Consider the following 19,033-nt stretch of genomic DNA (forward strand, 5'->3'; position numbering starts at 1 on the left):
TAGCTATCAAGCCATTTTGCACCACACACTGTCCGTGTACATGCATTATCAATCACAGCAGATCCTAAGGATTCAACTATAAACATCTCAGTATCAAAAGCAGATTCATTTGAAAACATTGTAATGTTACACTGCTCTATCTCTGTGTTTACATTTTCCTCTGTTAGTTTAACTTGTTCATTTTTATGAGGACAGTCTTTAACTTCTTTGGGGTAGGAGGTAGTATTTTCACATCCGGATGAAAAGCGTGCCCAGATTAAACTGCCTGCTACTCAGGCCCAGATCCTAGGATATGCATATAATTAGTAGATTTGGATAGAAAACTCTAAAGTTTCCAAAACTGTTAAAATAATGTCTGTGAGTATAACAGAACTCATATGGCAGGCGAAAACCTGAGACAAATCCAACCAGGAAGTGGGAAATCTGATGTTTGTAGCTTCATTTAAGTGATTGCCTATCCAATATGCTGTGTCTATGGGGCCAGGTTGCACTTCCCAAGGCTTCCAGCAGATGTCAACAGTCTTTAGAAAGTTGTTTGAGGCTTCTATTGTGGAAGGGGGTCGAATAATAGCTGTTTCAACAAGTGGACTAAGCTGTGGCCAATGAGTTGTTAACTGCGCGGTCACACCGTTCCTTCTTTTTCCTAATGAATTGTTGTCCGGTTGGAAAATTAATGAAGATTTATTATAAAAAGACCCCAAGGATTGATTGTAAACATCGTTTGACATGTTTCTACAAACTGTAATGGAACTCTTTTGACTTTGTCTGGAATTTGCGCTCGCGCATTGTGCCTTTGGAATAGTGAACTACACGTGCTAACGAAAGGGAGGTATTTGGACATAAATATGGACGTAACCGAACAAAACAAACATTTCTTGTGGAAGTGGGAGTCCATTCCAACGAAGATCAGCAAAGTAAGTGAAGATTTATAATGCTATTTCTGACTTTTGTTGACTCCACAATTTGGCGGGTAACTGTATGGTTTGCTATGGTGGCTGAACGCTGTACTCAGATTATTGAATATTGTGCTTTGCTGTAAAGCTTTTTTGAAATCTGACACAGCGGTTGCATTAAGAACAAGTGTATCTTTAATCAAAGTTTATGATGAGTATTTCTGTTATTTGATGTGGCTCTGCAATTTCTCCGGATGTTTTGGAGGCATTTCTGAACATGGCGCCAATGTAAACTGTGGTTTTTGGATATAAATATGAACTTTATCAAACAAAATATATATGTATTGTGTAACATGAAGTCCTATGAGTGTCATCTGATGAAGATCATCAAAGGCTAGTGATTAATTTTATCTCTATTTCTGCTTTTTGTGACTCCACTCTTTGGCTGGAAAAATGGCTGTTTTTTGTGATTTGACGGTGACCTAACACAATCGTTTGTGGTGCTTTTGCTGTAAAGCCTTTTTGAAATCGGACACTTTGGTGGGATTAACAACAAGATTACCTTTAAAATGATAAGATACTCGTATGTTTGAGGAATTTTAATTATGAGATTTCTGTTGTTTTGAATTTGGCGCCTTGCAATTTCACTGGCTGTTGGTGAGGTGAGACGCTACCGTTTTACCGCTACCGCTTTGACAAATAGCACATTTTGATCTCCTTCCATATTTGTCCAGTGTGCCGGGAAATGGCACCCTCTTCTGGTTGTCTTGAGAACGTGACTTGTTGGCGCCTTTTCTGTGCTGCTCAGTGTAATATGCTGTGTCACTCACTTGCATTCAATCTGTTATTGGCGCAACAGACGTCTTTTCACCAAAAATGATTTTTAGTGCCGACTTCATTGATGCAAAAGTCAGCACAGTACAAGCAGACAAAGCCAACTGTTTCTCCCTACCATCTAGACAGACAGTATCTAGCAACTTGAAAGCTAACACTGCATCCGGGAGAACCATGTCGTACTTGCGGATCCTATTGTACCTCTGTTCGAAATCAATGATGTAGTCCGCCATTGCAACCGAAATATCTCTCACAACATTGTCAAAGTTTGAATATGCCTCGTAGGCACGGTCTTTCTCTTCTTTAAGAAATACAGAATCCAGTGCTCTGATCAAATTCACCATACCGTCATCCTTGTTCAAATCTTCAACGGATATTCCCAGTGCTGTATCTCTCGCTCTTCCCTCGAGCGATAATACCACCGCAAAGTGCTTGCTTTTTCGCGTCCAGATTAGTAACCCATGTCCAGATGCCAAGTTAATTTTTCCAACTTTTGTACGACCTCTTCTCCTCGAAGCGAGGTGGCACGTTGTAGTTAGAAGCCATCCTCTGCTACCAATGTTAACTCGAAATGACACAACGACAAGGTTCCAGTTTAACAAAGTTTACTATATGAACACACTACAAGGTAGCCATTCCACTCAAGGCTAGGTCCATCAAAAACTAGAATCCCTGCGCAGGCGCACTCTTAACTGAGTGATAGCCCCATAATAACAGAAATATAGGGATACATAAACATGAACTTAACTTCTTATGACTGCAAGGGGCAGTATTGAGTAGCCAGTTAAATCGTGCCCATTTCAAACGGCCTCGTACTCAATTCTTGCTCGTACAATATGCATATTATTATTACTATTGGATAGAAAACACTCTCTAGTTTCTAAAACCGTTTGAATTATTTCTCTGAGTGAAACAGAACTCATTCTGCAGGACATTTCCTGACCAGGAAGTGGAATGTCAGAAATCGATGCTCTGTTCAACTTCATGCCTATACATGGGCAATGAACATAAGAGTCTACGTATACTTCATACACCTTCCCCTGGTTGTCAAGAGGCGGATGAGAGAAGAAATTGTGTCTATCTTGGTCTGAGGTGGAATTAAAGCTCTTTGTATGACGTGACCGTCCATTTCCTGTTTCTGGAGCGCTCGAAAGAGGACATGGATTTGCCTTCTGTTTAGCTGTCGTTATGGACGACTAACATCTCCGGTTTAGATTTTATTTGATACATGTGACCATATCATCGTAACGTATGTTTTTTCAATATAGTTTAATCAGATTATTGAACATTTTTCGGGAGTTTTGCCGTGTTCCGTTCTCTAACTTTGTTGACGTTGGAGTGATCCGTGCCACTTGGCAAGTGCCCATGCTAAATGAAGAGGGATATTTGCCGTTCCAGATCAAAACAACGACTGTTCTGGACAAAGGACACCTTATCCAACATTCTGACGGAAGATCACCAAAAGTAAGAAACATTTTATGATGCTATTTCTAATATCTGTCGTGCATGTGAACTGGTCGTCGGCGCCCAAGTGTTTCTGGCTATTGTGGCTACGCTAATATAACGCTACATTTTGTTTTCGCTGTAAAACACTTGATAAATCGGAAATATTGTCTGGAATCACAAGATGCCTGTCTTTTTTAATTGCTGTACACTATGTATTTTTCAGAAATGTTTTATGATGAGTATTTAGTCATTTGGCGTTGGTGTCTGTAATTTTTCTGTCTGCTTTCGGTGCAATTTCTGAATGTAGCTGCAATGTAAACTATGATTTATACCTGAAATACGCACATTTTTCGAAAAAAACATATGCTATACAATAAATATGTTATCAGACTGTCATCTGATGAGGTTGTTTCTTGGTTAGTGGCTATTTATATCTTTATTTGGCCGAATTTGTGATAGCTACTGATGGAGTCAAAAACTGATGGAGTGATAAAAGTGGAGTCTTTTGCTAACGTGGTTAGCTAATAGATTTACATATTTTGTCTTACCTGTAAAACATTTTAAAAATCGGAATGTTGGCTGGATTCACGAGATGTGTACCTTTCATATGCTGTATTGGACTTGTTAATGTGTGAAAGTTAAATATTTAAAAAACTATATAATTTGAATTTCGCGCCCTGCACTTGAAGTGGCTGTTGTCATAAATGTACCGACGTCGGGCTTGCACGCCAAACAGGTTAACACCCTTCCCCAGATCTGTGCCTAGACACAATCCTGTCTCGAAGCTCTACGGACAATTCCTTCGACCTCATGGCTTGGTTTTTACTCTGACATGCACATGTATTTAAATTTGCAAACACTTTTTTTTTAATGTTTTCTCCTTGTCATTATGGGGTATTGTGTGTAGATTGATGAGGGAAAACATTTATTTAATACATTTTAGAATATGGCTGTAACGTAACAAAATGTGGAAAAAGGGAAGGTCTCTGAAAAGAATTCAAATGCATTCTTCTTAAACAAATGTAAAGACAACATTAAAATGAACAATAGTCTGACAATATTAGCCCATCACTTGTGACTGACGTAATGCTGTCTTATCTGGTGTCCTGTGATCTTAACTGTATATCACTCTCATTTTTTTATTAATTTGCAAACATTTCTAAAAACATAATTCCGCTTTGACATTACGGGGTCTTGTGTGTTGGTCAGTGACACAAAATCTCAATTGAATCAATTTTAAATTCAGGCTGTAACACAACAAACTGTGGAAAAGGTCAAGGGGTGAGAATAGTTTCTGAAGGTAATGTATGTGTACCTGATAAACACACTTTCTATGCAGTTTCTTCTGGTCTTTGAAGCACTCCATCATCTCTTTCATGAACCTCATTGTCACCTTCCCTTCTTCCAGCTTCGGTCCTGTGTACTGGTCCTCGATCACTGCATGGTGGCACAATCAATCAACCAACCAAACCATCAAATGTATATCGGCCATTTTACAGCGACATTTGTCACTAAGAGCTTTACAGTTGTTTAGCCTCGAAGGGTGGATTAAGCACCATGTATACAGGCAGGAGCCCATTATTTATAGATATTAAAATGATGACTGCTGAATATAGTTTCAGTTATGACAACAAATATTTTATAAAAGTAATTCATCATAAAATATGATGAGAAACCACTCACTCATGTTTTCGATGTCTAGGGAGTCTACGACTGATCTCTTAATCTCGTCGCTAGCAATGGCTCTCTCGAAGGCTTTCCGTTTCACGATCTTGTTGCACTCCTGGTACTTCATCTTAGCGTCCTTATCGTTAGGTCGCACGCGCACTACCTAACCCCACAACAACAGGCAAACACACAGGGGGGAGAAGCAGAACTACAGTCTCACACAGCAGCACACCACCTTGCATCCCACTGCTGGCTTGGTCCTGGATGGGAAACCAGATGCTGCTGGAAGTGGTGCTGGAGGGCCAGTAGGAGGCACACATTCCTCTGGTCTAAAAAAATATCCCAATGCCCCAGGGCAGCGATTGGGGACATTGCCCTGTGTAGAGTGCCGTCTTTCGGGTGGGACATTAAACAGGTGGCCTGACTCTGATCACTAAAGATCCCATGGCACATTTCAAAGAGTAGGGGTGTTAACCCCGGTGTTCTGGCTAAACTCCTAATCTGACCCTCATACCATCATTGTCACCTAATTATCCCCAGCTTACAATTGGGTCATTCATTCGCCCCTCTCCCCGTAAGTCTTCCCCACATCGTTGCTATCAATGAAAATGTGTTCTCAGTCAACTGACCTGGTAAAAATAAGGGTAAAAACAGTATTACATAAAGGTCAGTCTCATACAGACAGTATTACATAAAGGTTAGTCTCATTAACACTATGGCAGTATTACATAAAGGCCAGTCTCATTAACACTATGGCAGTATTACATAAAGGTTAGTCTCATTAACACTATGGCAGTATTACATAAAGGTCAGTCTCATTAACACTATGGCAGTATTACATAAAGGTCAGTCTCATACAGACAGTATTACATAAAGGTTAGTCTCATTAACACTATGACAGTATTACATAAAGGTTAGTCTCATACAGACAGTATTACATAAAGGTCAGTCTCATACAGACAGTATTACATAAAGGTTAGTCTCATTAACACTATGGCAGTATAACATAAAGGTTAGTCTCATTAACACTATGACAGTATTACATAAAGGTTAGTCTCATTAACACTATGACAGTATTACATAAAGGTTAGTCTCATACAAACAGTATTACATAAAGGTTAGTCTCATTAACACTATGGCAGTATTACATAAAGGTTAGTCTCATACAGACAGTATTACATAAAGGTCAGTCTCATTAACACTATGGCAGTATTACATAAAGGTTAGTCTCATACAAACAGTATTACATAAAGGTTAGTCTCATACAGACAGTATTACATAAAGGTCAGTCTCATTAACACTATGGCAGTATTACATAAAGGTTAGTCTCATTAACACTATGGCAGTATTACATAAAGGTCAGTCTCATTAACACTATGACAGTATTACATAAAGGTCAGTCTCGTATAGACAGTATTACATAAAGGTCAGTCTCGTATAGACAGTATTACATAAAGGTCAGTCTCGTATAGACAGTATTACATAAAGGTCAGTCTCGTATAGACAGTATTACATAAAGGTCAGTCTCATACAGACAGTATTACATAAAGGTCAGTCTCATACAGACAGTATTACATAAAGGTCAGTCTCGTACAGACAGTATTACATAAAGGTCAGTCTCGTACAGACAGTATTACATAAAGGTCAGTCTCATACAGACAGTATTACATAAAGGTCAGTCTCATTAACACTATGGCAGTATTACATAAAGGTCAGTCTCATACAGACAGTATTACATAAAGGTTAGTCTCATACAGACAGTATTACATAAAGGTCAGTCTCATTAACACTATGACAGTATTACATAAAGGTCAGTCTCATACAGACAGTATTACATAAAGGTCAGTCTCATTAACACTATGACAGTATTACATAAAGGTCAGTCTCATTAACACTATGACAGTATTACATAAAGGTCAGTCTCATACAGACAGTATTACATAAAGGTCAGTCTCATACAGACAGTATTACATAAAGGTCAGTCTCGTATAGACAGTATTACATAAAGGTCAGTCTCATTAACACTATGACAGTATTACATAAAGGTTAGTCTCATTAACACTATGACAGTATTACATAAAGGTTAGTCTCATTAACACTATGACAGTATTACATAAAGGTTAGTCTCATTAACACTATGACAGTATTACATAAAGGTTAGTCTCATTAACACTGACAGTATTACATAAAGGTTAGTCTCATTAACACTATGACAGTATTACATAAAGGTCAGTCTCGTATAGACAGTATTACATAAAGGTCAGTCTCGTATAGACAGTATTACATAAAGGTCAGTCTCGTATAGACAGTATTACATAAAGGTCAGTCTCATACAGACAGTATTACATAAAGGTCAGTCTCATACAGACAGTATTACATAAAGGTCAGTCTCATACAGACAGTATTACATAAAGGTCAGTCTCGTACAGACAGTATTACATAAAGGTCAGTCTCGTATAGACAGTATTACATAAAGGTCAGTCTCATACAGACAGTATTACATAAAGGTCAGTCTCATTAACACTATGACAGTATTACATAAAGGTCAGTCTCGTATAGACAGTATTACATAAAGGTCAGTCTCATATAGACAGTATTACATAAAGGTCAGTCTCGTATAGACAGTATTACATAAAGGTCAGTCTCATACAGACAGTATTACATAAAGGTCAGTCTCGTATAGACAGTATTACATAAAGGTCAGTCTCGTATAGACAGTATTACATAAAGGTCAGTCTCGTATAGACAGTATTACATAAAGGTCAGTCTCGTACAGACAGTATTACATAAAGGTCAGTCTCGTACAGACAGTATTACATAAAGGTCAGTCTCGTATAGACAGTATTACATAAAGGTCAGTCTCGTATAGACAGTATTACATAAAGGTCAGTCTCGTATAGACAGTATTACATAAAGGTCAGTCTCGTATAGACAGTATTACATAAAGGTCAGTCTCGTATAGACAGTATTACATAAAGGTCAGTCTCGTATAGACAGTATTACATAAAGGTCAGTCTCGTATAGACAGTATTACATAAAGGTCAGTCTCGTATAGACAGTATTACATAAAGGTCAGTCTCGTATAGACAGTATTACATAAAGGTCAGTCTCAAATAAACAATATGACAGTATTACATAAATTCTCAAATACTAAATCAGTACGCTGCTCGTCATAGCACACGCAGATCAAAACACTGCTATAACTCTGATTACTGTGTTTACATGTCCTAATAATTCAGTTTAATATCTCATGATTACTGTGCAGGTAAACGTACTCAATAATGTCATCTTGCTGACTGTACCTTTAAGCCTCCTCTCCTGTCATCTTGCGGAATCTAACTAACTTTCCTGTCTCGACTAACCCTGTCCTGTCTTACCGTCTCGTAGTCTTTGAGTGCAGCCTTGAACTTGCCCAGGGCCATGTTGGACGTGGCTCGGCGGTAGTAACCCTTGATGTAATTCTGGTCGATCTCCAGACACTTGGTGGCGTCGGCCAAAGCGTAGCCATAGCACTCTGTCCGCAGGTACGCCAGGCTGCGGTTGGAGAAGTAGACGGCGCTGGACGGGTTGAGCTCCAACGCCTCCGTGTAGTATTTGATCGCATTCTCGTAGTCTCTCTCTAGAAAACAACATCACAATTATTCTCATACTCTTTCTCCAGAAAAGGGTTCAAAGGTTGCATTGTAATGTATACCACTGTCAGATACATACACACAGTAGGAAGTAGGGATGCACGATATATGGCTAAACATATCGGAAATCAGGCGAAATTAGCTAAAAATGCCAACATCGGTATCGGCCTGATGTCTAGTTTAACGCCGATGTGAAAACCCAATGTCAAAGCTGACATGCATGCTTAAACTCAGCAAAAACACAAACGTCCTTTTTTCTGGACCCTGTCCTTCAAAGATAATTTGTAAAAATCCCAATAACTTCACAGATCTTCATTGTAAAGGGTTTAAACACTGTTTCCTATGCTTGTTCAATGAACCATAAACAACTAATGAACATGCACCTGTGGAACGTTCGTTAAGACTAACAGCTTACAGACGGTAGGCAATTAAGGTCACAGTTATGAAAACTTAGGACACTAATGAGGCCTTTCTACTGACTCTGAAAAACACCAAAAGAAAGATGCCCAGGGTCCCTGCTCATCTGCGTGAACATGCCTTAGGCATGCTGCAAGGAGGCATGAGGACTGCAGATATGGCCAGGGCAATAAATTGCAATGTCCGTACTGTGAGACGCCCAAGACAGCGCTACATGGAGAAAGGACAGACAGCTGATCGTTCTCGCAGTGGCAGACCACGTGTAATAACACCTGCACATCCAAACATCACACCTGCGGGACAGGTACAGGATGGCAACAACAACTACCCGAGTTACACCAGGAACGCACAATCCCTCCATCAGTGCTCAGACTGTCCGCCATAGGCTGAGAGAGTCTGGACTGAGGGCTTGTAGGCCTGTTGTAAGGCAGGTCCTCACCAGACATCACCGGCAACAAGGTAGCCTATGTGCACAAACCCACCGTCGCTGGACCAGACAGGACTGGCAAAAAGTGCTCTTCACTGACGAGTAGCGGTTTAGTCTCACCAGGGGTGATGTGTGGATTCGCATTTATCGTTGAAGGAATGAGCGTTACACCGAGGCCTGTACTCTGGAGCGGGATCGATTTGGAGGTGGAGGGTCTGTCATGGTCTGGGGCAGTGTGTCACAGCATCATCGGACTGAGCTTATTGTCATTGCAGGCAATCTCAACGCTGTGCGTTACAGGGAAGACATCCTCCTCCCTCATGTGGTACCCTTCTTGCAGGCTCATCCTGACATGACCCTCCAGCATGGCAATGCCACCAGCCATACTGCTCGATGTGTGCGTAATTTCCTGCAAGACAGGAATGTCAGTGTTCTGCCGTGGCCAGCAAAGAGCCCGGATCTCAATCCCATTGAGCACATCTGGGACCTGTTGGATCGGAGGGTGAGGGCTAGGGCCATTCCCCCCAGAAATGTCCGGGAATTTGCAGGTGCCTTAGTTGAAGAGTGGGGTAACATCTCACAGCAAGAACTGTCAAATCTGGTGCCGTCCATGAGGAGGAGATGCACTGCAGTACTTAATGCAGCTGGTGGCCACACCAGATACTGACTGTTACTTTTGATTTACTTTTGACATTATTCCACTTCTGTTAGTCACATGTCTGTGGAACTTGTTCAGTTTATGTCTCAGTTGTTGAATCTTGTTATGTTCATACAAATATTTACACGTTAAGTTTGCTGAAACGCAGTTGACAGTGAGAGGACGTTTTGTGGTTGATGAGTTTAAATAACGTAGGTACATGACGTAACGGCGCCACGTAAAATTGTGCAACACAGCATTCCTAACCTAGCCCACAATGTCTGCTGTGTGGATCGAGCGGTCAACAAATCGAGCAGTCATTTGAAAGAGTAAGAACATTTCAGCAAGACAACTCAAAAGGCGAAATCCATTAACGCCAAGATAATGGAATTCATTGCACTTAACAATCAACTAGAGGTCGACCGATTAAAAAACGGAATGTCCGATTAATTAGGGCCGATTTCATGTTTTCATAAGAATTGATAAATCTGCATTTTTGGACACCGATTGTGGCCGATTACATTGCACTCCACGAGGAGACTGCGTGGCAGGCTGACTACCTGTTACGCGAGTGCAGCAAGAAGCCAAGGTAAGTTGCTAGCTAGCATTAAACTTATCTTATAAAAAAACAATCAATCTTAACATAATCACTAGTTAAACTAATAATATCATCAACCACGCGTGTCCTGCGTTGCATATAATTGATGCGGTGCCTGTTAATTTCTCAGCGAATCACAGCCTACTTCGCCAAACGGGTGATGATTTAACGAGCGCATTCGTGAAAAAAGCACTGTCATTGCACCAATGTACCTAACCATAAACATCAACGCCTTTCTTTAAAATCAATACACAAGTATATATTTTTAAACCTGCATATTTAGTTAACAGTGCCTGCTAACATGAATTTCTTTTAACTAGGGAAATTGTGTGACTTCTCTTGAGTTCTGTGCAAGCAGTCAGGGTAAATGCAGCAGTTTGGGCCGCCTGGCTCGTTGCGAACTGTGTGAAGACCTTTATTCCTAACAAAGACCGTAATTAATTTGCCAGAAATGTACATAATTATGACATAACATTGAAGGTTGTGCAATGTAACAGCAATATTTAGACTTATGGATGCCACCCGTTAGATAAAATACGGAACGGTTCTGTATTTCACTGAAAGAATAAACGTTTTGTTTTCGAAATGATAGTTTCCGGATTTGATCATATTAATGATCAAAGGCTCGTATTTCTGTGTGTTATGTTATAATTAAGTATGATTTGATTTGATAGAGCAGTCTGAGTGGTGGTAGGCAGCAGCAGGCTAGTACGCATTCATTCAAACAGCACTTTCCTGCGTTTGCCAGCAGCTCTTCGCTGTGCTTCAAGCATTGAGCTGTTTATGACTTCAAGCCTATCAACTCCCGAGATTAAACTGGTGTAAACGATGTGAAATGGCTAGCTAGTTAGCAGGGTACGCGCTAATAGCGTTTCAATCGGTGACCTCACTCGCTCTGAGACCTCGAAGTAGTTGTTCCCCTTGCTCTGCAAGGGCCGCGGCTTTTGTGGAGCGATGGGTTAATGATGCTTCGAAGGCGGCTGTTGTTGATGTGTCCCTGGTTCGAGCGCAGGTAGGGGCGAGGAGAGGGACGGAAGCTATATTGTTACACTGGCAATACTAAAGTGCCTATAAGAACATCCAATAGTCAAAGGTATATGAAATACAAATGGTATAGAGAGAAATAGTCCTATAATTCCTATAATAACTACAACCTAAAACTTCTTACCTGGGAATATTGAAGACCCAAGTTAAAAGGAACCACCCGCTTTCATATGTTCTGAGCAAGGATCTTAAACGTTACTTGGCACATATTGCACTTTTACTTTCTTCTCCAACACATTGTTTATGCATTATGTAAACCAAATTGAACATGTTTCATTATTTATTTGAGGATACATTTATTTTATTGATGTATTATATTAAGTTTAAATAAAAGTGTTGATTCAGTATTGTTCTAATTGTCATTATTACAAACAAAAAAAACAAAAAATGTAAAAATATATTTAAAAGAAAACTTCTGCCGATTAATCGGTATGGGCTTTTTATTGGGTCCTCTAATAAATCGGTATCGGCGTTGAAAACTCATAATCGGTCGATCTCTACAATCAACCGTTCTGTCGTGGGTGATGTTGGCTTTCGCGATTGGTCGAGCACCGGTATACACTAACGTTACCAAGTGCGCTATTGTTCAGATGTTGGCCTACCGGAGTTATACAGTAATAGCGTCACTATGGGTCTTTGCGTGTCAAAAAACAACGTGTTTGACATGTTAAATAAGCCGTCAATTTGACACGTCAAATAACACAGTTCTATTATAGAATATTGTGTGTTCCGAATTAGCACGTGCAAGCCAGGCACTGTCAAAGCCTGCAAACAAGCAAACACCGGCCATGAACAATGTGTTTACAATACCCCGTTGGTAATAAAGCATTATTTTGTCGACCGCAACTTCTGGGGTAGCTAGCTTTAGCTTGGTACCTAGCTAGACCCAATACAACCAGCCTGAAAACAATGCCCAGTAGAAACTGCAGTCCTTTTCACTATTCTGAGCAATGATTTAGGAATCCTTGTAAGTATTAACTAGGTAGCCACTAGTTGTTCGGCTATTGAAATTAAACTTCAGTACATGAAAATAAATAGCTAGCCAGCTACTTAACCCTGTTGACAAAGGCTAACATTATTAGCAGCCAGCTAGCTTCATCTGGCTAGTGAGGCTCGACTGGACCGGGTTGTGTTTTGAAGCTAGCCACAATAAGGATTAAGCACAAGTGGAATTTGCGTTTTGCCTTCAAAATAAAAGTGTGTTATTGACAGTGATGCAAAGGAATACAAATAATAGAACTATGCCATACTTTTATTTTGAAGGCTAACAGCAAATTTCACGATTGTGGCTAATCCTTATTGTGGCTAGCTTCACATGGATGGGTCCGACCACCATTAATCAAATAAGAACTGCCTTATAAATTAGGGTTATTTTAGATGACACCTAGCTATATAGCTAGCTAGCTAACTATAGCAACTGAAACAGTGTCAAATGGTGTTACTTGACGTGTATCTTTTTTGACACGCAAGAACCAAACAGCGTTTCATAGAAATTCTGGTTGAGAATGAAACGACTGAACAAATGAACAACGAAACAGCACAGCAAGTAAGTGAAAGAAATAGGTTTTGATTATGTTTACTGGTAATGGGGACATAAGTAAATGCCAACAAAATAACTTTTTGGTCAGTGTGTGTAACCTTTATTTAACTAAGCAAGTCTGTAAATAAGAATTTGTTAACTATGAAGGCCTAGACGATGCTGGGCCAATTGTGCACTGCCCTTTGGGACTCCCAATCACAGCCGGATGTGATACAGCCTGGATTCGAACCAGGGACTGTAGTGACGCCTCTTGCACCTCTTGCACCATTGCAAAACAACACTTTTTAGCCTCTTCACTGATGGAAATACTCAATGTAAATACATATGACTGTTCACGCTCATCTGTCTATAGGTTCATTTGCATATTTTTATGGAATTAAATTGGCATGTGTATAGGCTACAGTATATTCGTTACGTATCTTCTTTATCACACCCGTACATACAGATACAGAGCCATCGAGTGGGAAACCTGTCATACAGAGTGGGAGCTGTTTACTGCAGCATTTAAAACAGCAACAGAAGACAAGCTTCAACAGCGCGTCACACACCACTTTGCAAAGAGCTGGAGGCTATACATTTTGAAAACAGATACTTAAATTGTTTGAAACCTGAACAATTAAATACATACGGAGGCATGTCTCACATTGATACAAAGTCATCTATTAGATCTCTTTCTACATTTCTAACGGATATTTTACTCTGTCATGAAACCGCTCGCATGTGCAGGGCCTTTTTGACAACAGTGTTATCCGCTAATTGCAATATGAAACGAACATTCGCGCATAGCCTAATGCCTTGTGCGCATAACTGCGCTTATAATGTGAAGAGATAATAGTTTATCAACATTTTAAGAGAAACGTTTAGATCTGTTGCATCAGCCTCATTGCTTTTTAACGTTTTTTTTTATGTAACCTAGGCCTACTGGTTGTATGAACTTGAGATATATCGTCCCACAACTGTCCCAGAGTCTGTTTGGAAATGGATATTTCTCAACACGCTGACCAAAACAACAGGTAAACTTGTCTACTATGGGGGATAGTAGATTGACATGTGTTTGTTACTGATCATCTTGTTGGCTGTAAGTAAATGTGGACAGTTATTCTAACATCTTCAAAGTGCACATCAAATTTGGTAAAGACCTCACATCATTGCATCCTTGCATGAACTTGCATGTTCTGTTACTATGAATTACCATCATCTAATTGTGATTTCTGTTATTTGAGCAACGTGTGTGGACGCCCTAATCAGGTTTTGGACCCAATGCATATGGGACTGGCAGATTTATCAAATGTCTGGAAAATTTTAAATGTTGCTGGTCAAATGTCTAGTGCCACATTTTCCTAATGTAAACCCTGCTAGGGTAACTCGCTACCCCATAGAACTCATTCCCCTACAGTAACTCGCTACCCCATAGAACTCATTCCCCTACAGTAAGTCGCTACCCCATAGAAACTCATTCCCCTACAGTAACTCGCTACCCCATAGAACTCATTCCCCTACAGTAACTGGCTACCCCATAGAAACTCATTCCACTACAGTAACTGGCTACCCCATAGAAACTCATTCCACTACAGTAACTCGCTACCCCATAGAAACTCATTCCCCTACAGTAACTGGCTACCCCATAGAAACTCATTCCACTACAGTAACTCGCTACCCCATAGAAACTCATTCCCCTACAGTAACTCGCTACCCCATAGAAACTCATTCCCCTACAGTAACTCACTACCCCATAGAAACTCATTCCCCTACAGTAACTCGCTACCCCATAGAAACTCATTCCACTACAGTAACTCACTACCCCATAGAAACTCATTCCCCTACAGTAACTCGCTACCCCATAGAAACTCATTCCACTACAGTAACTCGCTACCCCATAGAAACTCATTCCACTACAGTAACTCGCTACCCCATAGAAACTCATTCCCCTACAGTAACTCGCTACCCCATAGAAACTCATTCCCCTACAGTAACTCACTACCCCATAGAAACTCATTCCCCTACAGTAACTCGCTACCCCATAGAAACTCATTCCCCTACAGTAACTCGCTACCCCATAGAAACTCATTCCACTACAGTAACTCGCTACCCCATAGAAACTCATTCCCCTACAGTAACTCGCTACCCCATAGAAACTCATTCCACTACAGTAACTCACTACCCCATAGAAACTCATTCCCCTACAGTAACTGGCTACCCCATAGAAACTCATTCCCCTACAGTAACTGGCTACCCCATAGAAACTCATTCCCCTACAGTAACTCCCTACCCCATAGAAACTCATTCCCCTACAGTAACTCCCTACCCCATAGAAACTCATTCCCCTACAGTAACTCGCTACCCCATAGAAACTCATTCCCCTACAGTAACTCGCTACCCCATAGAAACTCATTCCCCTACAGTAACTCACTACCCCATAGAAACTCATTCCCCTACAGTAACTCGCTACCCCATAGAAACTCATTCCCCTACAGTAACTCGCTACCCCATAGAAACTCATTCCACTACAGTAACTCGCTACCCCATAGAAACTCATTCCCCTACAGTAACTCACTACCCCATAGAAACTCATTCCCCTACAGTAACTCGCTACCCCATAGAAACTCATTCCACTACAGTAACTCACTACCCCATAGAAACTCATTCCACTACAGTAACTCGCTACCCCATAGAAACTCATTCCCCTACAGTAACTCACTACCCCATAGAAACTCATTCCCCTACAGTAACTCACTACCCCATAGAAACTCATTCCCCTACAGTAACTCGCTACCCCATAGAAACTCATTCCACTACAGTAACTGGCTACCCCATAGAAACTCTCCCAATCCCTTGTATCTCTGACATAATGCATCCTCTCCCATCTGTCGCTCCTCACCACCCTGACAGTTTTCAGAGGTGATGTGTAGTAGTGTAAAGCTGAGCAGCAGGAAGCTCAATTAGATGACTAAGGCCAGAGTACTGTAGTGTAGCAGGGGACTGTAGCAGGGTAATGTAGTGTATCAGTGTAGTATAGCAGGGTACTGTAGTGTAGCAGGGTACTGTAGCAGGGTAATGTAGTGTATCAGTGTAGTATAGCAGGGTACTGTAGTGTAGCAGGGTACTGTAGCAGGGTAATGTAGTGTATCGGGGAACTGTAACAGGGTACTGAACAGGGTACTGTACTGTAATATAGCAGGGTACTGTAGCGTACCAGTGTAGTATAGCAGGGTACTGTAGTGTAACAGTGTAGTGTAGCAGGGTACTGTAGTGTAGCAGGGTACTGTAGCAGGGTAATGTAGTGTATTGGGGAACTGTAACAGGGTACTGAACAGGGTACTGTACTGTAATATAGCAGGGTACTGTAGCGTACCAGTGCAGTATAGCAGGGTACTGTAGTGTAACAGTGTAGTGTAGCAGGGTACTGTAGTGTAGCAGGGTACTGTAGCAGGGTAATGTAGTGTACCAGTGTAATATAGCAGGGTACTGTAGCGTACCAGTGTAGTATAGCAGGGTACTGTAGCGTAACAGTGTAGTGTAGCAGGGTACTGTAGTGTAGCAGGGTACTGTAGCAGGGTAATGTAGTGTAACAGTGTAGTGTAGCAGGGTACTGTAGTGTAGCAGGGTACTGTAGCAGGGTAATGTAGTGTATCGGGGAACTGTAACAGGGTACTGAACAGGGTACTGTACTGTAATATAGCAGGGTACTGTAGCGTACCAGTGCAGTATAGCAGGGTACTGTAGTGTAACAGTGTAGTAGGGTACTGTAGTGTAGCAGGGTACTGTAGTGTAACAGTGTAGTGTAGCAGGGTACTGTAGTGTAGCAGGGTACTGTAGCAGGGTAATGTAGTGTACCAGTGTAATATAGCAGGGTACTGTAGCGTACCAGTGTAGTATAGCAGGGTACTGTAGTGTAACAGTGTAGTGTAGCAGGGTACTGTAGTGTAGCAGGGTACTGTAGCAGGGTACTGTAGTGTAACAGTGTAGTGTAGCAGGGCACTGTAGTGGACCAGTGTAATATAGCAGGGTACTGTAGCGTACCAGTGTAGTATAGCAGGGTACTGTAGTGTACCAGTGTAATATAGCAGGGTACTGTAGCGTACCAGTGTAGTATAGCAGGGTACTGTAGTGTAACAGTGTAGTGTAGCAGGGTACTGTAGTGTAACAGTGTAGTGTAGCAGGGTACTGTAGTGTAGCAGGGTACTGTAGCAGGGTACTGTAGTGTAACAGTGTAGTGTAGCAGGGCACTGTAGTGGACCAGTGTACTGTAGTGGACCAGCTTGTCTAGTTTTACATATTTTCTCATCTATTTACCAATAAACTTAGATGGTTGATAGGACAATGTGCAAACACTTGCAAATCAAGTTATGGCCATGTAGCTAGTTAGCTATTTCAATCAGTGCACTTTAATGTTTTGGAAACTCTGATTTGCCTTGAACATAAACCATGATCTAGCCATTAACTTCAACCTATTGACGTGGTATCCCAAGTTACTCTAAACACTGCAAGAGAACGGCGTTACCTGTATTACTTAGTTTGCTAGATAAATACCAGAGTTGAACCTCCTGTTAGCTACAGAAGTAAATGCAGCGAGCTAGCCAACGTTAGCTTATCTCTGGTCGGCGACGTGCCAAGCTACCACTAGTAACCATTTGTTGTGATTTAGGCTACTATGTGCAAAGTTAATGATATCTCGGGTGAGACAGGTTTTGTTTCCAAACGGCAAAGATATTTTGACGGGTGTCAAATTACAAAACCAAAACAGTACTAGCTACGGTAGCTAACGTTAGGAATGAATGACTTGATGTGTGTGTGCACCCGTCAGTGTTTTAAAAGTTTGACACAAAATATAATGTTAGCTAGAAAATTCTGGTTGGTGTCATAAAGATAAACTACGACATACTGGATGATCGTATCATTTCACACAATTGTAAATATTACATGGAATATGAATGGATCGTGTTTTTTTTTACAAGACCCGAGCTGACGACAACGCCACCACACAACTCTGAGGTACCTTTTTCACAAGTGTTGGCTAGCATAGCATAGCGCAACTGTTCATTAAAAAGCAATGCGCCGTTCAGCTAGTTAGCTACCTAACGTTAGCATAGCAACCGTCTCATGTGGGCTAGAAAAAAATACACTGTTATCCATATGAAGGGCACTGGATTTTGATCATTACAGACTTTGTCCATATTGAAAGATAACGTTGATAGACAACGTTATATGGTTGAAATCCTACCTTTAAAGTAATTATTCGCCTTCTCCTTGAATTTCTCTGCATGTGTATCTTCCTCCGCCATCTTCGCCTTGCTACCGCTTGCCGACGTTGCCGTATCGTTCGCCATTGACAGTATAGTTGCAAAGGGCGTCCGCTGCAGTCCTATGGTCTCAAACTGTACTCACAGAGTTTCTAAACCCAGAGGTGCTACATCACGACACTTCCGGGAACGCTAACGAAACACACCTAACAGACCAGGCCGGGGTTTGACAAGTAAAAATGATTCCTTGGTTGTTCATTTTCTCAAAATCTTAAGGCACAACCTAGATTCGAGTCAATGTAGCCAAGTAGTTGAACATGTTATTATTACCTCATCGCGAGTGACAAACTGACACGTTTTCATTTTCGTCAAAAACAACTATCGAACGAGTGCCTTTGATTTTTAGACGGTTTGCACATGCGCAGTTTGGTGCGAGACGACCGTTAGACCGGGCGACGTATCAACCCATGAATTTAGCTAGCCAACGTCACCGTAAAATCGCCTACAAGTGTGATCAGGGGATTCTATTGGAGAAGCAGTTTAAGTTTATCTTCATACTGTACTGTCTTTTTTTGCTATACTTTTCCAATGAGACCAGATCCAGTTTTCAATCGCTTCCCTAAAGTGTGAACTGACTGGGGTACCAGAGTTGTCCTA

General features: G+C 41.0%; 1 protein-coding gene and 1 long non-coding RNA gene across 4 annotated transcripts in view; one reads left to right on the forward strand and one right to left on the reverse strand.

Moving 5' to 3' along the window:
- The window catches only part of LOC129842097 (serine/threonine-protein phosphatase 5-like), a 41,514-nt gene extending 22,707 nt beyond the window's left edge, over positions 1-18,807 (reverse strand). For all 3 annotated transcript variants that reach the window (XR_008757460.1, XR_008757459.1, XM_055910493.1), the window contains exons 1-4: positions 18,358-18,807; positions 8,219-8,460; positions 4,857-5,004; positions 4,489-4,610 (exon numbers count right to left, since the gene is read on the reverse strand). Coding sequence is in view for 1 of the 3 variants with exons in the window: in XM_055910493.1 (XP_055766468.1) it covers positions 4,489-4,610; positions 4,857-5,004; positions 8,219-8,460; positions 18,358-18,463 (618 nt within the window). In the remaining 2 variants the exon portion in view is untranslated. The remainder of the gene's footprint in view (positions 1-4,488; positions 4,611-4,856; positions 5,005-8,218; positions 8,461-18,357) is intronic.
- Positions 6,026-6,429, forward strand: LOC129842099 (uncharacterized). Its single transcript, XR_008757461.1, has 3 exons — positions 6,026-6,063; positions 6,095-6,199; positions 6,361-6,429. It is a non-coding gene; the product is annotated as an uncharacterized LOC129842099 (long non-coding RNA).
- Positions 18,808-19,033: the final 226 nt, after the last annotated feature.

This window comes from Salvelinus fontinalis, unplaced genomic scaffold (assembly GCF_029448725.1).
Source record: "Salvelinus fontinalis isolate EN_2023a unplaced genomic scaffold, ASM2944872v1 scaffold_0012, whole genome shotgun sequence".
In the NCBI taxonomy this organism is placed as follows: Eukaryota; Metazoa; Chordata; class Actinopteri; order Salmoniformes; family Salmonidae; genus Salvelinus; species Salvelinus fontinalis.